The sequence below is a fragment of the Pelmatolapia mariae genome, linkage group LG5, assembly GCF_036321145.2.
Source record: "Pelmatolapia mariae isolate MD_Pm_ZW linkage group LG5, Pm_UMD_F_2, whole genome shotgun sequence".
Classification (NCBI taxonomy): domain Eukaryota; kingdom Metazoa; phylum Chordata; class Actinopteri; order Cichliformes; family Cichlidae; genus Pelmatolapia; species Pelmatolapia mariae.
The window spans coordinates 11,501,702-11,518,209 of NC_086231.1; the positions used below are offsets into that span (position 1 = coordinate 11,501,702).

At 40.1% G+C, this 16,508-nt stretch overlaps 1 protein-coding gene across 2 annotated transcripts; it reads right to left on the reverse strand.

Annotated features, from left to right (window-relative positions):
• Positions 1 to 1,430: 1,430 nt before the first annotated feature.
• Positions 1,431 to 15,958, reverse strand: rbbp5 (retinoblastoma binding protein 5). Of its 2 annotated transcripts, none has more exons than XM_063473668.1 (14): positions 15,819 to 15,958; positions 13,311 to 13,336; positions 12,960 to 13,132; positions 12,553 to 12,693; positions 12,221 to 12,383; positions 11,657 to 11,766; positions 11,342 to 11,461; positions 10,930 to 11,083; positions 10,728 to 10,799; positions 10,418 to 10,535; positions 7,187 to 7,256; positions 6,400 to 6,635; positions 6,219 to 6,296; positions 1,431 to 2,620 (listed from the first exon to the last, which is right to left on the reverse strand). In XM_063473668.1, the coding sequence occupies exons 1-14, from the start codon at positions 15,835 to 15,837 to the stop codon at positions 2,568 to 2,570; spliced, it is 1,533 nt and encodes a 510-aa protein (XP_063329738.1). In that variant the 5' UTR covers positions 15,838 to 15,958; the 3' UTR covers positions 1,431 to 2,567. The 2 variants fall into 2 exon arrangements, with proteins under 2 accessions (XP_063329738.1, XP_063329737.1); XM_063473667.1 differs by having other exon boundaries at positions 6,036 to 6,296.
• Positions 15,959 to 16,508: the final 550 nt, after the last annotated feature.

The following is a 16,508-nucleotide window of genomic DNA, read 5'->3' on the forward strand; positions in this document are numbered from 1 at the left end:
CTTCGTAAAGTATGTTTAGAAAAAGAACAAATTAAAAAATATATATATAAAAAAATACAATACCCTTCCTTTAAAAGTAAACACTGGCAGTCATAGCTAATGTTAGTAACACTTCATTTCTGTTTATTATGGTGTTACGTATTCTGACTTTGTGCCATACCTTCTTGGAAAAGATATCAACATTCAGCTCCAGCAACCATCACGAGAAAATGACCTCTGATTTGCTGACAGTCAAAAAAAAGCAAATATGACACTCTACAGTCTTTGTCCAGTCATCCTGTCCTCACCCCCAACCAGTCGCAGCAGATGGCTCCTCCCTGAGACTGATTCTCCTGGAGGTTTTTTCCTGTTAAAAGGAAGTTTGTCATTCCCACTGTCACCAAAGCATTTGCTAAAAGAGGGTCATCTGATTGTTGGGGCTTTCTCTTTTTTCTTTGTATTATTGTAGGATCTTTACTTTACAATATAAAGCACCTTGAGCCAACTGTTGTTGTCATTTGGCACTATATAAATAAAACTGAACTGAACTTGAAAAAGACTGATTATGCTTTTTGCTATTTGCTGTCATACATACACACACACAGACAGATGCTGTTATTATTGTATATACTCAGATAAAACGTGTAGAAGTTTAAAATTATGAGGTCTGTGTAGGTGAAAGTGAGGAAAAACCTGCGAATAAAAAGCTGAAACTTCAAACTGTTTTTTCTGCTCTTGGCTCTGAAATGTTGTCCCTTATATGGAATGAAGGGCTGCACCCAGGCCCTAAGGAAAAATAGGAATTATTTTAAACTGTGAATCATGCAAGGATAGTTTAGTAGAGCCCAAGAGTGAAAATATAGATCTGGAAATTTCCCTCAGAAGTAATTTACCTCTTCAGTGAATGAGCATCTGGATCCAGGAAGGAAGGAAGGAATTATAACCATCGCATGTTATGGTAAAATCAAACAAAAAAGTATACTCTTGGTACCAATATTAATTAATATTGTGCATCTGGAAAAAATATTTAAAAAAATAAATCCAGATCCATGGTGTGGAGCAGCAGTAAATCTAAAGTTGAAGCCAGGGGTGGTGCTGCTTCCCTCAAAATGTTAACAGTGTCCTCTGCTGCACATTCAACACAAGTAAATCTCAATTTCCAAGAAAACAAAGACCTGACTGCAAAAGAGATGCAGACAGGAAAGACACAAGATCTCTAATCACACCAGTTTTGATTGTCACGAGTGTGAATTTGCACACATATTTTTTTTTTTAAAAAGTCTTTAGTTTGTTTTTTACATATTTTCAGATACAGGTGTCAGGTTTTTATTATGCTGCACAGAATTTTCATTTATGATATTTCCTAATCCCATGACTGACAGAAAGCAACACGGATAAAAGAAATCAAAGTATTTTTTTCTTACCAAGTTCCACATAAATTTACTTTTGTCTGTTCAATTGAAAACATTTTATTTCGGTGATTCAATTCAACAGTTTATGTAACACAGCATCAACTGTTACAGGTGTTACCGTAAAGCCAGCAAGTTTTTAATCCTCAAACACTTTCAAGCAAGGTAGTGCAGTTCAGGGTGTTTCACAGATGACTCACCACCTGAGAAATGTTTATTTTAGACTTTAAATTTAATTTTATTTGTACTGTTTCCATTCACTGCTGCCAATTTTAAATAAACCACCGTTTCTTTGAACGAGAACAATAGTACTATTTTTTTTATATTGTTAAGAAACTCCTTCATAAGGCCGTGATCTACCAGTGGACATGTGACTGCCTTGGTAAAATCATCTCATCTTTAAAATTTATTGAAGGAAATGTTTAAGGGGCTGAGGAGGACCTCCACTTTCAACCGCCGCACAATCCACAAAGTGCCAGATGCCTCCCGCTCATCCTACAGGTGGTGGGCCCACAGGATGAACCCACGTAGATCGAATGGCTTAAGACTACAGTGCTTACCTTCTAGGTAAGGTGTTTGGGCCATGTCCTACTGGGAGGACCCAGGAAACAATGGAGGGATCATGTCTTTTAGCTGGATTAGCTGAATCATCTTTGCTTAGACGGCTGTTGCAACACAGATCCGGCTGTTCACCAAACATGTCGGCATGTTTTGTACATCTAAAATTTTTGTTATTGGCTGACAGATACTGAACAGACACCCATGAAAACCTTCATCTGCCTCAGCCTTCAATCCTCAGTAAGGAGCTATTCAAAACAAGCCAGAAGCTCAGAGTTGAAATTAAAGTCAAAGTTCAAATCATTATTTATAAATCAGAATGTTTTAATACGTATAAAAACGACAAGCAAGACAACGCACACACTATTAGGACACAGACGTTCTATACATGATGAAATCCTACGGAGGACGTGTGACCTCTACTGTGACGACTCGGCCGCTTCACGGGTCCGGTCAGAGAACCGGGCTGACGAGTTTTCCTGTGACGCTGGTCTCTGGTTGGGGGAGAAAACAGTCTGCACACCAAACAGGCTGCTCGCTCACAGTCTGTACACCACTTCAGGATTTGTGTCTCTTTCTTTTGAGCCTGCTGATGTTCCTCCACAAACACACAGAGCTGGATCAGTCCATCCCTCCGATGTCGTGCTGTTTGTACGACGGTGTGACCAGACTCCCTGCAGAAGAAAAAAAAAACTCACCGTCAGTCACTCGAAGGTTAATCACTGTCCCGTCATTTGTAATGTGTGTGTGTCTGAGTGAGTTGTTTCTGACCACCAGCCCAGATAAATGGGGGAGGGTTGAGTCAGGAAGGGAGGAAAACTTAAAAAAAAATTTGGATAAGAAAGATGCAAGACTGTGGCAACACCTGATTAAGAATGTGGCAGCATTAGTTTTATTGTAATTTACTGGTTAATATTTAATAAGCAAGTTAATTATTTTCAGATATTTCAGTCATCTAAAATTTTAAGTATTTTAAATATTCCACATCTACAAACCATATATTTGTTTAGATTTAGTATTAACCAGAAGCATGGACGTAAAACACACACACAAAAAAGTTCTGGCTACGATTAAATTAATCCAAATTCTCAAACAACTAGTAAATGCACACTGGCTGGTAGATTCACTCTTCCTCCTGTGAAAATATACGCAGTGTGGCCTGTAAGAGTGGAACTCCCTTTGATAAGTTCAGCATAATGTACAACATGTAATGACTGCTGAAACACTTCTAAAGAGAAATGTTTTCACACACAAATTAATTAGTCACAGGTCCAGGGCTACTTTTTAACGCTTCCTGGAAGGGGTGCAAGGATCTTAATCATATGACATGTAACATCTGTTCAGGAAATGTTCCGTTTCAGTGGCTGTAAGAGTGAAAGCAAAAAGAAGGAAGCTAAATTTAAAAAAATCAAAAAAAAAAATCTGTTGAATGTGATCAAAGTCACAAACCGCTAAATGTGGGGAAAGAGACCAGCGTGAATCACAGGACCTCAGCCATCACCTGCTACTCATACAAAAGAAAAAAAATGTATACCGTCATCTGGTATCTCTTTCACTCTCTCACACACACACATACTCACACCCTCAAGATCTGAGCAGCAACACTGCAGACAAACATTTATATCACATGAAAAGCCCAAGGAGCGAGGCGGGAGTGGGAGCAGGAGGGTCAAAGGCCAAGCAGGAAGTAGACTTGTCAGGGAAACAAGCTACACCCATCCCATCAACGGGCACGTCAACACCCATCTGCCAACCACAGCCCAACATCAACAAATTTAAATGATGGCAGATTAGTCTGAGCGAGGCTGCAGTTAGCAGAGGTTATACCTGTGAAAAGCCACAGTCGGGGAGGAATAACAAAGGTGGGGAAAAACTCAACAATCAGTCAACTTTTTCAAATATCTGTGGAAGACTGATCACAGCATTACGTTTCGGTCATTCTCCTGTATTTAGTTTGCGTGCCACTGTCGTTGTTTCCCATGAGAAAACTAATGTATTTATCATTTAATGCTCGCTTGTCATGCAGCCACTTCAATGTGCTGTTTGATAAACTGGAACACTGCTGTCGGGAACTTAAGTTCAGTTGTGATAACTGCTGATTAAAGCTCTGCTCTCTGACCTGAAATGCAGTGAAATTACAATGACAGCCTGACGAAATTTTGGGAGCAGATTTCCACTTTGTTCATTTATTGAAAAACAACAAAACGCTGAACTCTAAGATCCCATTTTAGGCCAAAGAGAAGCTAGACCCGAGGCACGTCAATTCAAGGTTGGTATTCATCCCTGGCCAGCCAGGTGTGTCATTTCTAAGATACTGTCGTTGTAGCTGTTCCCACACTATTCAGTCAACAAACACACAGGCCCAGACTCGTTACAAATAACAGGTTCAGGCTCTGCACAAAGAAATAATTAAGGGACTTCTTCGTTCACCAGACCTGTTCAGTTAGTTAAAAACAAACTGTGTTTGTTTGAATTTGTTCACTTAGCCCTGGACTAGACACAGTGTGCATCTCCAACGCAGTTTTAAACCATCCATCAAATAGCATCCATCATCTTTTATTTTGAAATGCCACCTGCTCTGCCTGACTTCCTGCCCTCCTAACCTGCCCTGTGCATCTTGATGAAGCTGAACAGACCTTACAACTGTTTCAAGCAATGAGAAGCACTGAGCCATTTCCAGGAAATTTTTTCGTACAATCGTTATCTTCAGTGGGTGCAATCAGCTCCGACAGCTGGAAAGCAAGACAGCTGTGCCCAGAGTGACCGCGCAGTTAGGCTGATGTGAAAGCTGAGCAGCTAAACAATGCAATAAAACTGTGATGTTAAAAATACTTCTCTGTGTTGATGAATTTACTTGATATGTATTACAAAAGCCAAAGATGTCAGGATCAAGCAAACATAATGTTGATTATACCTGCACAGTGGAGGGGTCCCTAAAAAATCCTTAAGAGAAAACAAGCAGATGAGTGCACATAACAATATATGTTTTAAAGTTGACCATGTGATCTATCAAACACAGCAACGCTTCACAAACTGGAGGGAAATGTCTTGCACACAACACACCGCAGGTAATGTGTTATAGCTTAAATAATTATAATATCATAGAAAAAATACCTTGCCAAATACAGATGATGCATTAAGGCAGTGGTTCTCAAACTACTTCAAACACTGGAAAAATTCAGGCCCCACTGCCCTCAAATTTTGTAAATCAGAACTAGAGGTCAGCCTAATAGCGTCCACAAAGTCTTATTTATCTTTCTTTAATAAAAGGTAATAATATAAGATGAAAGAATTAAAATTAAATTCACTTCATTCTCACTTATTTTATTTTCATCAATCTTCCTTGCATCACCTACAGTGGCTCTCTGCCCCATAGTTTCACTGCTTTAAGGACACATACACCCATTACAAATAGGCCACTTTCCCAACACATGGATCTAATTTAACTTGTGCAGTACCGCCACCTGCTGGACAGGTTTGGCGACGTTTTTTATGTAGTCCCCAAAAATGATGTGCCAAAGCATCCATCAGTTTATTGTCTCTGCGGACAAATTTGCTCTTCACAGGTCTTTAGATTGTGGTCAACAACAGACAACTGAAGAGATCATCCTAATTCTTGGAAATCTCTTTGGGGGTTTTTTTATTTTAAAAAAATTTAAGGTGTGAATTTTATTAGGATCTCAGGATAAAGTTAGGGAATTTCTCTATCTGACAGTTCTTCTCCTGTAGATGAAGTCGGTCAGTGTTTATGACAGATGGGTGTGTATGGAGTAACCACAGTATGCTGATGTCATCTTTTCAGACTGAATTGGATCTGATGTTAAAAAGACTGTTAGGTATGAGCACATGTTCAAACCTCCAGACTGTGGCTTTATAACAGGTGGGTCTCTGTTAGTGAGCTGTGTGGTTGGGGTTGGAGGGGTGGAAGCACTACAGGGGTAGGGGTGGGGGTGCTCTGAAGACAGGCCAGGCTGGTAGGGCATCAGTCAGACTAGCAGGGCTAACAGCTCCCAGACTCAGAGGCGGCAGCAGCAGCAGCAGCAGCAGCATCATCATCATCATCATCATCATGGGTGGTAGCATGCTTACCTGTGGCCTGGCCCCCCTCTGCTCTGCCCTTCAGCCCTCCTCCTCCTCCTCCTCCTATTCCTCCTCCTCCTATTCCTCCTACTCCTCCCAGGCCAGAGCTGCCCAGGGCATCGGGCACCACAGGAAAGGAGGGCCGATCACCCTTGTAGGGCTTCGGCCTGAAGGGGAAGTCTTTGTCTTTACCTTTGGAGCCTTTGGGCCGGCCTGCTGTCTTCTTCTTTGACTTGCCGTCCCCTTTTACACCCAGTAAGGGGTGTACCTCTGAGGAGAGAGAAGACAAAAGGCCATGTTATAACTTCTTGAAAAGAAGTGAAATTTTCTTTTTGTAACTTTAACCACCAACAATTTATCTCCTCTCTCTCACCATCACTGGGCACCCCCTGCAGTTCAATGGTGGTGGTCCGAGCTTTTTTCTTGGCTGGACCGCCTTCAGATGAAGGCTGGCGCTGCTTCTTATCACCACCAGTCAATGTGTCCTCTGGAGCTCCAGACTGAACTGAAGCGTCTGGCGGGGGACCGAACGGGTTTTCCTCTGGATCTTCAACCTCGGGGGCGATGGGCAGGTACAGCAGGGCCTTGTGGTCCTCCAGCTCCTCATCACTAAATAACACAAACACAGATAAGACTTTTCACTTTTTTTAAACTTACATTTATAACAATAATCATCTTCCTGGTGTGTTAGAGACCTGCAGGATCTTTTAAGGCATTCCAGATGGCTAAAATAGAGTTTTGAGAGGTTCCAGTCGTCCTGATTTATAAGCTAAAGGATTGATGATTAAACCAGTTTTAATGTTACATTTAAAACATGGAGGTGAGTTAAAACATAACCCTTAAGACTAAATGTTTTGGATGAGTTAAAGGATGAGATAAGGGTCGCCTGGAAGATTTGACGAAACCACAAAGATTTTCATTTCCACTGACATTCAGATCAATTTCATTAATACAACGCTAATTTCAAACAATGGTTGTTCCAAGGTACTTTACATTGTAAGGTAAGATCCTTCAAAATTATAAAGAGGAGCAAGTCGTTCATGACAGTTGGAAGGAAGGCCTCCTTTTTACCAGTTATTAATAGGTATTTACAATTTGATTGGGCAATTTTGGATTTTGTAAATATGATATCTCTTTCTACTCTGTGTTAGCGCTCTCACCTGCTACAAAAAGCAGCTATGGGATCAACAGTGGTCACATCCACCTCTTCATCTTCTGCAGCGTCTGCACCTGTAATGTGGACACAAGTTCATCTCTGCATTATGATGCAATGTTTAATTGTATGGATCTCATGCAGAAAAGCTGCCATCACTGTTGTGGCCAATGTTCCCTCTAATTTTTCACGTGTCTGAGCGAACACACAAACTCCCTGAGCGATCCCTTGGACCACTGTGAGCGACATCAGACGTGTGCACTGTGGTCACGCCAGCATCTAATCCATCCAAGTTACATGGTTTATTAAAATCAAATCAAATGACAGCATTTACATTTATGTTAGACTACTTTTAATTAACTGCTTTAGCCCACTTACAATGAAAATTTAAAAAAAATCTAGTCATTGACCTGTGTAGTATGTTAAAAGTAAAAATAACTTGAACTCCAATTTCGAAAACACAACTTTTTTTTTTTTTTTTTTTTTTATAAAGCTCTGACTTGTATTATGAGTCTGTGGTCTGGGAGAGAGTCCTGTAACTCTCTGTCTGCAAAATATAGTATATAATGACCAATGCTGGGCAATTAATTATATAGTTACTATATTATATATATTATATACCGAGTTTGGCAAACAAAGTTTTTTGCAGCTTTTTTTTTTAAATGCACTGTTTACAGAACAATCAGCTGTTCTGCATCAAATTTGATGCCACACAAATTATTTGTGCCACTCCAAAAAATAATTTCTGTCCACTATGAGATAAAGGAGAACAACAGCCTGATACCTGCAGGCCTGACAACAGGAGGTGTATCACTCCTGTAACACCTGTAACATTCAGCAGTCGCCTCATTGTTCTGACACACACAACAAAACTATTGACTACACTACACACTAACTACACAAGATTTGCGCTAAACGTTGCAAATCTCTCACATCTCAAAGCACCGCCGTCACTCCTAAAACTTCCCCCCGTTTCTTAACAACTAGATGCCACGTTGCCATATCATTTTTTGATTGGTCGACATGGTACTTTTTTGGACGAATAGGAAAGGAAGAGGGGGGTGGGGTTTGTTTTTGCTCACAGGTGGAGAGTGCTTTCGAGCGTTTTCCTTATAAAACGCCGTTTTTACCGTTTCTTCCCACAGTAAATATAAACAACGATAGTAATCAGGAAGAAAACCAAACATTGCATATATTTTTATCATAACTCTGGTTTTATGTGGCCTATCAACACAATTTAAAAACTGGTATAAAGTCCACACTTTCAATTGTTCCGTCTGTCCTGCTCACATCTCCAATGGTTGTACACGTTGTCATTAACGTGGTTTAACTCCACATCAGCCACGCCGCTTTGACAGCTCAAACACCGGTGTCGGCACCGGCACAGGATGCTGTCATAGCCTGTCAACGACGTTGATTAGCTGCGCATATACATGAATGTGAATCGCGTGATTGGCTGGACTATGGGATAAGGTGGCATCGTTCTAAACCCATACAGGAGCAGCCAGTCACTTACTGACTCACACTGCAAAACAGAATTGTTAAAGTATTAATTTTAATTTCAATTCAGGTTAGATTTTTTTTTTTTTGTGCGCAACGCAGATTTTCTGTGCGCAGAGACCGTGCCAGCAGTGCGCAATTGCGTACGTGCGCAGCTTAGAGGGAACATTGGTTGTGGCTATAGCCTTTTCACCAAAAATCTGTCATCTGCTTACTTTTTTCACAGCTCCAAGTACTGCCTCAGTTTTCTTTGTGCATTAAAATCAACAGCACACTGGAATATACTGTATATACACCCCAATAGCCTGATATTTGAGTAGACTTGAGTCACTTTTCCACTGCATATTAAAGACACACCCTCTAATCTGTATTCAGCAAGAAGTAGGAACAAATATTAACGACTCTTCTGCTGTTCCATATTAAATTACATGCAAATAAACACTTCTTATACTTCAAAAAAACCACTGTGTGATCAGCGAAGATGTTACAAAAAGAGCTTTAAAACAGAAGTCATTTAATAATTAAGAATAGGGCTGGGCCATATCATACCGGTCACGATAATACCGGTATGTTAGCCAATGTTATAAAAATGAAATATCGCGATAGAATATGGGTAAAACACGCATGCGCAGTGCCTTTGTTTTCATACACACATGCCGGAAAAAGCATGATGGCAACGGAGAATGAGAAGGGCAAAAGCGGATCGTTGAATGAAACAGATGAACCAGAATTGGTTTGTAAAAATGGTGCAACTTCAGTGATGTGGAACTGGTTTGGTTTTTGTCCGGCGCTCAAAAATCTGTCAAAAAATGTTTCAGTACGACTTTGGTAAGCTACGAAGCCGCAGCGCTTGATGGATTGTCGGAGCATTGCGGCTACCGTAGTCAGGAGCCTCGCAGAGTGATACGTACTGTGCTTCAACAATATTCAATATTACCGTATTGTGTGTGTATAAGGACTCCAAAATGGCACCTGTTAAGAGACGTGCGTATGAAGCGGATTTTAAACTCAAGTCATGCAGTAGAACATGGGAATAGAGCAGCTGTGAGAGAATTCAGCATTAACCTCCTAGGACCTGGCGTCCACATAAGTGGACATCACATTTTGGGTTATTTACTGCAGTTTCATGTTGCAAAACACCTCTTTTTAAGTTTTGTGGATATTATACATGGTTATGCTGAGGATATGTCAGCCCATTTCCACTGGAAATGTCTTTTGGTTAAACTGTCAACAAGGAATTTGCATTTCCACTGTTAAATTTGTATATAGTTTGAATGCACATAAAAAAAACACCTGCTTCTTGATGCATTCTCAATCATCCAGGAAAGTAAATCTCCAAAAGTTGATTCTGTTCATCTGGACGTAGCGTTTTGTGGGAGAAACGTTTCGTCACTCATCCAAGTGACTTCTTCAGTCTGAAGTCTCTACAAAACGCTACGTCCAGATGAACAGAATCAACTTTTGGAAAACAGCTGCTTGTTTAAGTGAAAATAAATTGATGGGTTTTTTTTTGCAATAATAAAGTTCTGGAGTTGTAAAGTGTTTTGTCTCGCATCAATTATATCGTCAGTTATATCGTTATCGCAAATTTTCAAATATATATCTTGATAAATATTTTTGGTCATATTGCCCTGCCCTAATTAAGAATTAGATAAACAAAACTAAAGGAAGTCATAACTACACAAATTAATAATTGCACAGTATGTGAGGCCATATGTAAGCTGCACCTGTTACCTACCTGTCTGCTCGGGTTCACTCTTGTCTTCGTCCTCAATGTCGAATTCCGACTCTCGCTCCTCGTACTCCACGTTCTCATCCAGCTCTTTAAAGTCTGGAGCAAAAGCACTCCAGTTTTCCTGCAGGCAAACAAAACATTCACACAATAATGGCACCAAGTTAAGTCATTAAAGCTTAAATTACCACAGCTTAAATATCTGCCGTGGATCTGAATATTTAAAGCTAAGTATAACAAACATAAGAGGAAAAACACTTGAGATTAACGCTGTTCATTCATGCTCATTCAGCTTTCATGCTCACTGTCCACTTACGACTTGGTTCTGAGCCCAGATGGACACCACTCCACTGGAGATGGAGGCAATGATGGGACGGACCGGATGCCACTGAAAGAGGTCAAAGGTAAGATTTGTTTAAAAAAGGTCATTTTAAAATATGTGATGTCTCAATGTAACTGAAAATAGACCAACATAACTGAGTGTTTTAATCTTCATGCACAGTGTTGAGAGCACTTACAGCGACATCCAGGAGCAGCTCTCCTCTGGTTCCGTGCAGGATTTTCACCAGGTTCCCGATGCTTTTCTCCCAGATGTAGAGGGCATGCTGCCTTGCTGAACCAGCCACAATGTACTCACCATCCCCTGAGAAACAGCATCGCTTCCATGGAGTCCTGAACACAAGAAACACAGATGGACATGTAAACAAAGGTGATGTTCCAAAATACAACACCAACCCTGAAAATCAGATTTTAAGGCTATCAAATTACCGACAGTATTTGAAAGAGCTTTTAATTCCACACAAACATTTGGCATACCAAAAGAATGCATGTCAGATCAACACTGCAGTTTCCTCTGCAAAACTATTCCGGCTCATTCACTCCTTAAACAGGCATGACTTTTATTCCAAAAATGTATCTGCATAGATGTACCTGTTTACCAAGTCCTGAAGTTTCTGCATAGGTTCAGGCTCACCGTCCCGGCCACAGGTCAGGATCTCTCTGCCGTCATACACCCTGATGATCCGGTCTGCTGTGTTTATTAGGAAGCAACTGCATAACAAACAGGACACATGTACAAAGAGAGAGAGAAAAGCTCAGCATTAACAAGAGGGATTAAGCCCACAGAATGCAGAATTTAAATACTGAAAACCAAAAATTAACTGGAACAAATTGTCTGGATTGTGATCTCTAGACTGTGTTCATCACTCCAGGTTACATACAGAAAGCCCTACTGCTACCACTCACCTGCCCTTTCGTGCAAATTCGATGGACTTGATGGCTGTGGTGTTGCTGGTGCCTGTTGTGACTCTGAATGAAGCCACCAGTTCCTGAGTGTTTGTGTTCAACACCAGGATCTGTAACAGCAGATAGAGGGAGAAGAAAATCATCAGAAACATGGGATGACAACTGCTTTGAGTATGAAATATAAATGGTGAAAATGTGCAAATAGCTCAGTATTCACTCATTATTTTATCAGTTCGGATGTGATTTCGCCCAACATACACACCGCAACAGTGAAGGTGTTATATCAGAATTTAATAGAGCTGTTTTCATACATGAACTCCAGAAAATGATGTGACAATGAGGTTAGGAGATGCAAACAATGGCATCACCCAATCTGGCGGAGATCAATGAAGTACTATAAATAAAGCTTTAGGAGGAGGTTTGAGACTGTTTAATGCCCCATCAGAATGTTAGAGCTGAGTAATGCCAACAAACAAAACAAAAACAAACAGAAGTTCAGCAGCGCGTGTGGAAAGCACTGATGTGAATGAAACATACAGTGACTAAAGTGACATTGAAGCTTACCTTTCCTTTGGCATTGCCAGTGTAGATGTATTCACCTCGCCTGTCGAAGGCTGCCACCACGTTGAGGTCTGAGTCATCATCCACAGGCAGGACAACGTGTTTGGAATCTGACAGCGTCAGCAGGACTGGCGCTGACTTCATGGGACACACCAGCACCTTGTCCCTACAACATACATCACTTCTTCTTAGCATAAAATCATTACCCTGAAGACTGATTACACTGGACAAAGCCCATAATCAGCATCACTGCTCTTTAAATCTGACCCACAGCCAAACCTCAAAACTACACAACTCTGGTAATGTGTACAGAATGACACGATCAGGTCACTCACATGTCTCTGGGGTGGTACTGAAGCTTCAGGATTGGTGAGGGGAAGCGGAACCTCTGGTCACAGTCTCCCGTGAGGACATCCCACTGGGAGACGATGTTGTCTGTAGAGGCACTCACCAGCTTGTGGCCGTCTCGACTCCAGCTGCACATATGTAAACAAACCATGAGGAATTCTTTAACAGTGACTAAAACGGTCACTTCAAATAGCAGAAATTATAACTCTTAACCTCACTTAAAGCCCGTTTTTCGCCTTTTTGCTTGCCTTTCCATAAATAAAGATATTACCCCCATCAGAAAGCCACAAATTCATAAAAATTCATCAGAATGCAGGAAATTTTGAGTTTAAAACTGAACGTGGTTCCCTCACTTGTATCCACTCAAACAAACAAACAAACAACATGTTCTCACCATAAAGAGCAGACTGGGTGGATGTGTGCGCTGATGATTTTGGCTATCCCTCGTGTGAGGAAGTCCCAGATGACAATGCGACCGTCGTTGCAGCCCACAGCCAGCAGGGTTCCCCAGCGGTTGAAGGTGCAGGTGAGGGCCATGCTGATACAGTCCAGAGTGCCATCTGCCTCCTGTCATCAAAACAGACATTAACAAACAATAGCAAAAAAAATCTTAAATCTATACATAAGGCTTTAAATCTGACTGCGCTCAAAATTAGAAGATTCAATTACACTCATATAGCTGTTTCAATGACTTTCAGAGCAAAAAACTAAATTTGCTTGTGAGTATTAAAAACTGGTGGCTTACCTCTGGATAGTTCTGCCCAAACGATTCTGAGAGAAGAACAGAAAGAGAGATTAATAACAAAGACGTGGCAGCTGGAGCAGAAACTTTTACTACTCATTATTTCATTCTCATAGAGTCACAGTCAGTCAAATAAAGTAAAATTAAATATTAAATACATTATATTAAATACATATTAAATTGATTTATACATATTGAATTAAATACAGTTACAAAAAAAACCAAGAAAGACTTGCACACCACATGGCTACCAGTAAGGCCCGAGGAAGGTCCTATAGATCCAAATTTCTTCGTATAAATGTTTTAAGGATTAAATTATTATTGGAGTCAAATGATTTGCACACCCTGCTTCCTTTTCTTTCTTTTTTTGCAAATCAGAGAAAAACCCCTTCATTTCACTGCTTAGAGTTTTTAAACAGGAACTAGAATAGAGATCATGCTAATTATCCTAAGCAGCCCTTGAACACATTACACACTTTCTGTGAAGCTTATAGCAGACAAAGCCAATAATGAGAGTGGTTATTCTATTATTTATTATTTTTTAATATATCAACTTTGCTTTTCTCTCTCTCTCACCAAACCACACCTAGCCCCAAAACTTTTATATGTAGACTTCATTACAACTGCCTAGGACAAAAAAGACGTGCACATAGTACTTTGTGTACTATGTACTAAAACATAGTACAGTTACAAGTTCATACTATTCTTATTTCATACTATTCTTATTTATTTATTTGGCATGGCTATCTTTATTCTTGAACAAAGCCTGAACTCTCTTAGACAAACTTTCTTGTAATTTCTTTGAGCAGTCTTCAGGAATAATTCCCCAGTCTTCTTGTCTAATGTTGAGATCTGGGCTTTGGGGGGGGGGATCAATCCATGACTGATGGTGTTCCATTGTGTGCTCTTCTATCCAGGTGTGCTTCTACCGTATTAGAGGTGTTCTTGGAATTATGCTGAAAATGAAGTCAATGCTAATCCAATGGTACGCCGATAATATTGCACGATTAACCAAAATCTGATGGTACTTTTTTGGGTTCATAATTCCATGATTTGACAAGCTCCATAACACCTCTAGCTGCAATTCAGGCCTCAACCATGATGGAGCCTCCACCATGTTTTACAGATAGCTGTAGACATTTGCTGTTGTAGCTCCCTTATTTTTCCTCCACCATATATATTTATGATGATTTGAATATAATGTATATTTAGATTCATCATTCCATAAGGCCCATTGTCACCGATTTTCAGTCCAGTTCTTAGCACACAGCAGCCTTTTCTCCCTCCTTAAGAATGGTTTCTTGGCAGCCACCTATCCACTAAGACCATTTCTGATAAGACTTCAGTGGACAGAAAACTGATCAACTGAAGTACCAGGTGCATCTCTCAGGTCCTATGTCAGGTCTTGCTGGATTTTTCCCTATTGCTTACGGACATAACTTTCAGATGCTGTTAATCTGTCGTAGATGAGGGTTTATTTTTTTAAGGCCCTCTACTTGTCCAGATTCCTGAATTTATTTTATTGACACACTGCACACCATGCCAAAATATGGGTTATAAAAATCCATTATTGCAAATTTACCTTGTTGGTGCAAAAAACAAACAGACAAACATAAATGTATGGTATTTTTAGTAACTTGTGCTAGCATTTGTATTTTCTGTAAATTCAACTAAAGAAATGGGAACAATAAATGTATTTTTGCAAAAGCCTGAAAGTAAAGTGAGTTAGAACTGAAATGAAAATGAGTGGACAAGCAACCAGTATCCAGAGAAAAACTTCATACAGCCCTTTATAAAGCTTGGAGAAGTGTTGCTCAGGACCACTTTAAAAACATCACAACAAGGTCTTATTCATTGGAAGCAAATTATAAAGGACTGACGGCTGCATCGATACTTTTACACCATACTGTAAATCGAAAACAGTTAAAATTGAATGAATGGCAGCTTAAACCTGTTTTTATATTTGTAAAATATCCTTATAGTCAAGTTAATGTAATTTCTTGGTGAATATGTTTTTCCCCCAAAATGTTGACAGTACTCGTTGTCACTGAGACAAGCTGTGCATCAGTTTTTGTTTTGTTTTGTTTTTTAACGGAAAAAAAGCCAGCAAGTCAAAGTCCGATGTCGACTTAATATGCGAAGAAACTGCAAGAAAAACCCCCCAAAAAAACCTTATCGAAACAACTGTAGTCTAACATAAAAAAAAATGAAAACCTATTTAATTCAAACACACTATGTGAAGCTACCATTAGCCACCTACTACGTCTACTGCTTCCAGCTGTTTACGTCTACATATTTATGATCTCATATATTAAGCACCATTGTAATATGCTTTTTAGGAGACCTTAACAGCGTGTTTCTAATTATTTGTGAGATTTTAACAAGCACTCGTATCGACTGCTGTTAACATGCTAGGCTAACTTGCGATGCTAACCATAATAGGTACAAAGCAACAGCGCCGTACGAACAGTAACGTGTACAGAAAACAGATATTCATCCTTAATTCATTACCGAGCAGTTCCAGATTCATTGCTGGACGCCTGAAGGTCCAAAGTCCCTAAACACCCCGATTCCTCTGACAGTTTTTTTCTGACTTTTGCTCGTATTTACTTCTGCTGCGACTACCGGGGAGACTGGCGCCGAGCCTCCAGTGAGGACCCCAAACAATGCCATCTGAGATGTGCCTGAGCAAAATACAACCGTCCGTTTTTTCCACTTCCTATATTTTTTCCGGTGGTTGACAGCCAGCACCGAGGTGTATTACTGCCACCTCCTTGCCTGGATAGATGGTGGGAGACTTCAAAAAGCAAAGCAAGCTCTATTTACGGTTCCTGACCCCATAAAAAGTCAATTATAAAGTCAATTAGCTTTTATACTTAGCTTTTATGGGTGTGCCAAAAAAAAAGAAGTAAAAACACAAAACCTCATAACAGTATAATTTTAAAAAACAAAAACAAAAAACAAAAACTGAACAAATATGGCTAGTTTGCAAGCTGCCTGCCTGACAGCTAGAGCTTGGCTGAAACAGGACAATGATCCTAAACACACCAGGAAGTCTAAGGCAGATTGTCTGAAAGGTGTTGCAGTGGCCCAGTGGAACTCCAGACCTCAACCCAGTTAAAATGTGTGGTGGGACCTTAAGAGAGCCGCGAGTAAACTGATGTCTGCATTTACATGAACCAACGCCGGTAAGAAAAGTTG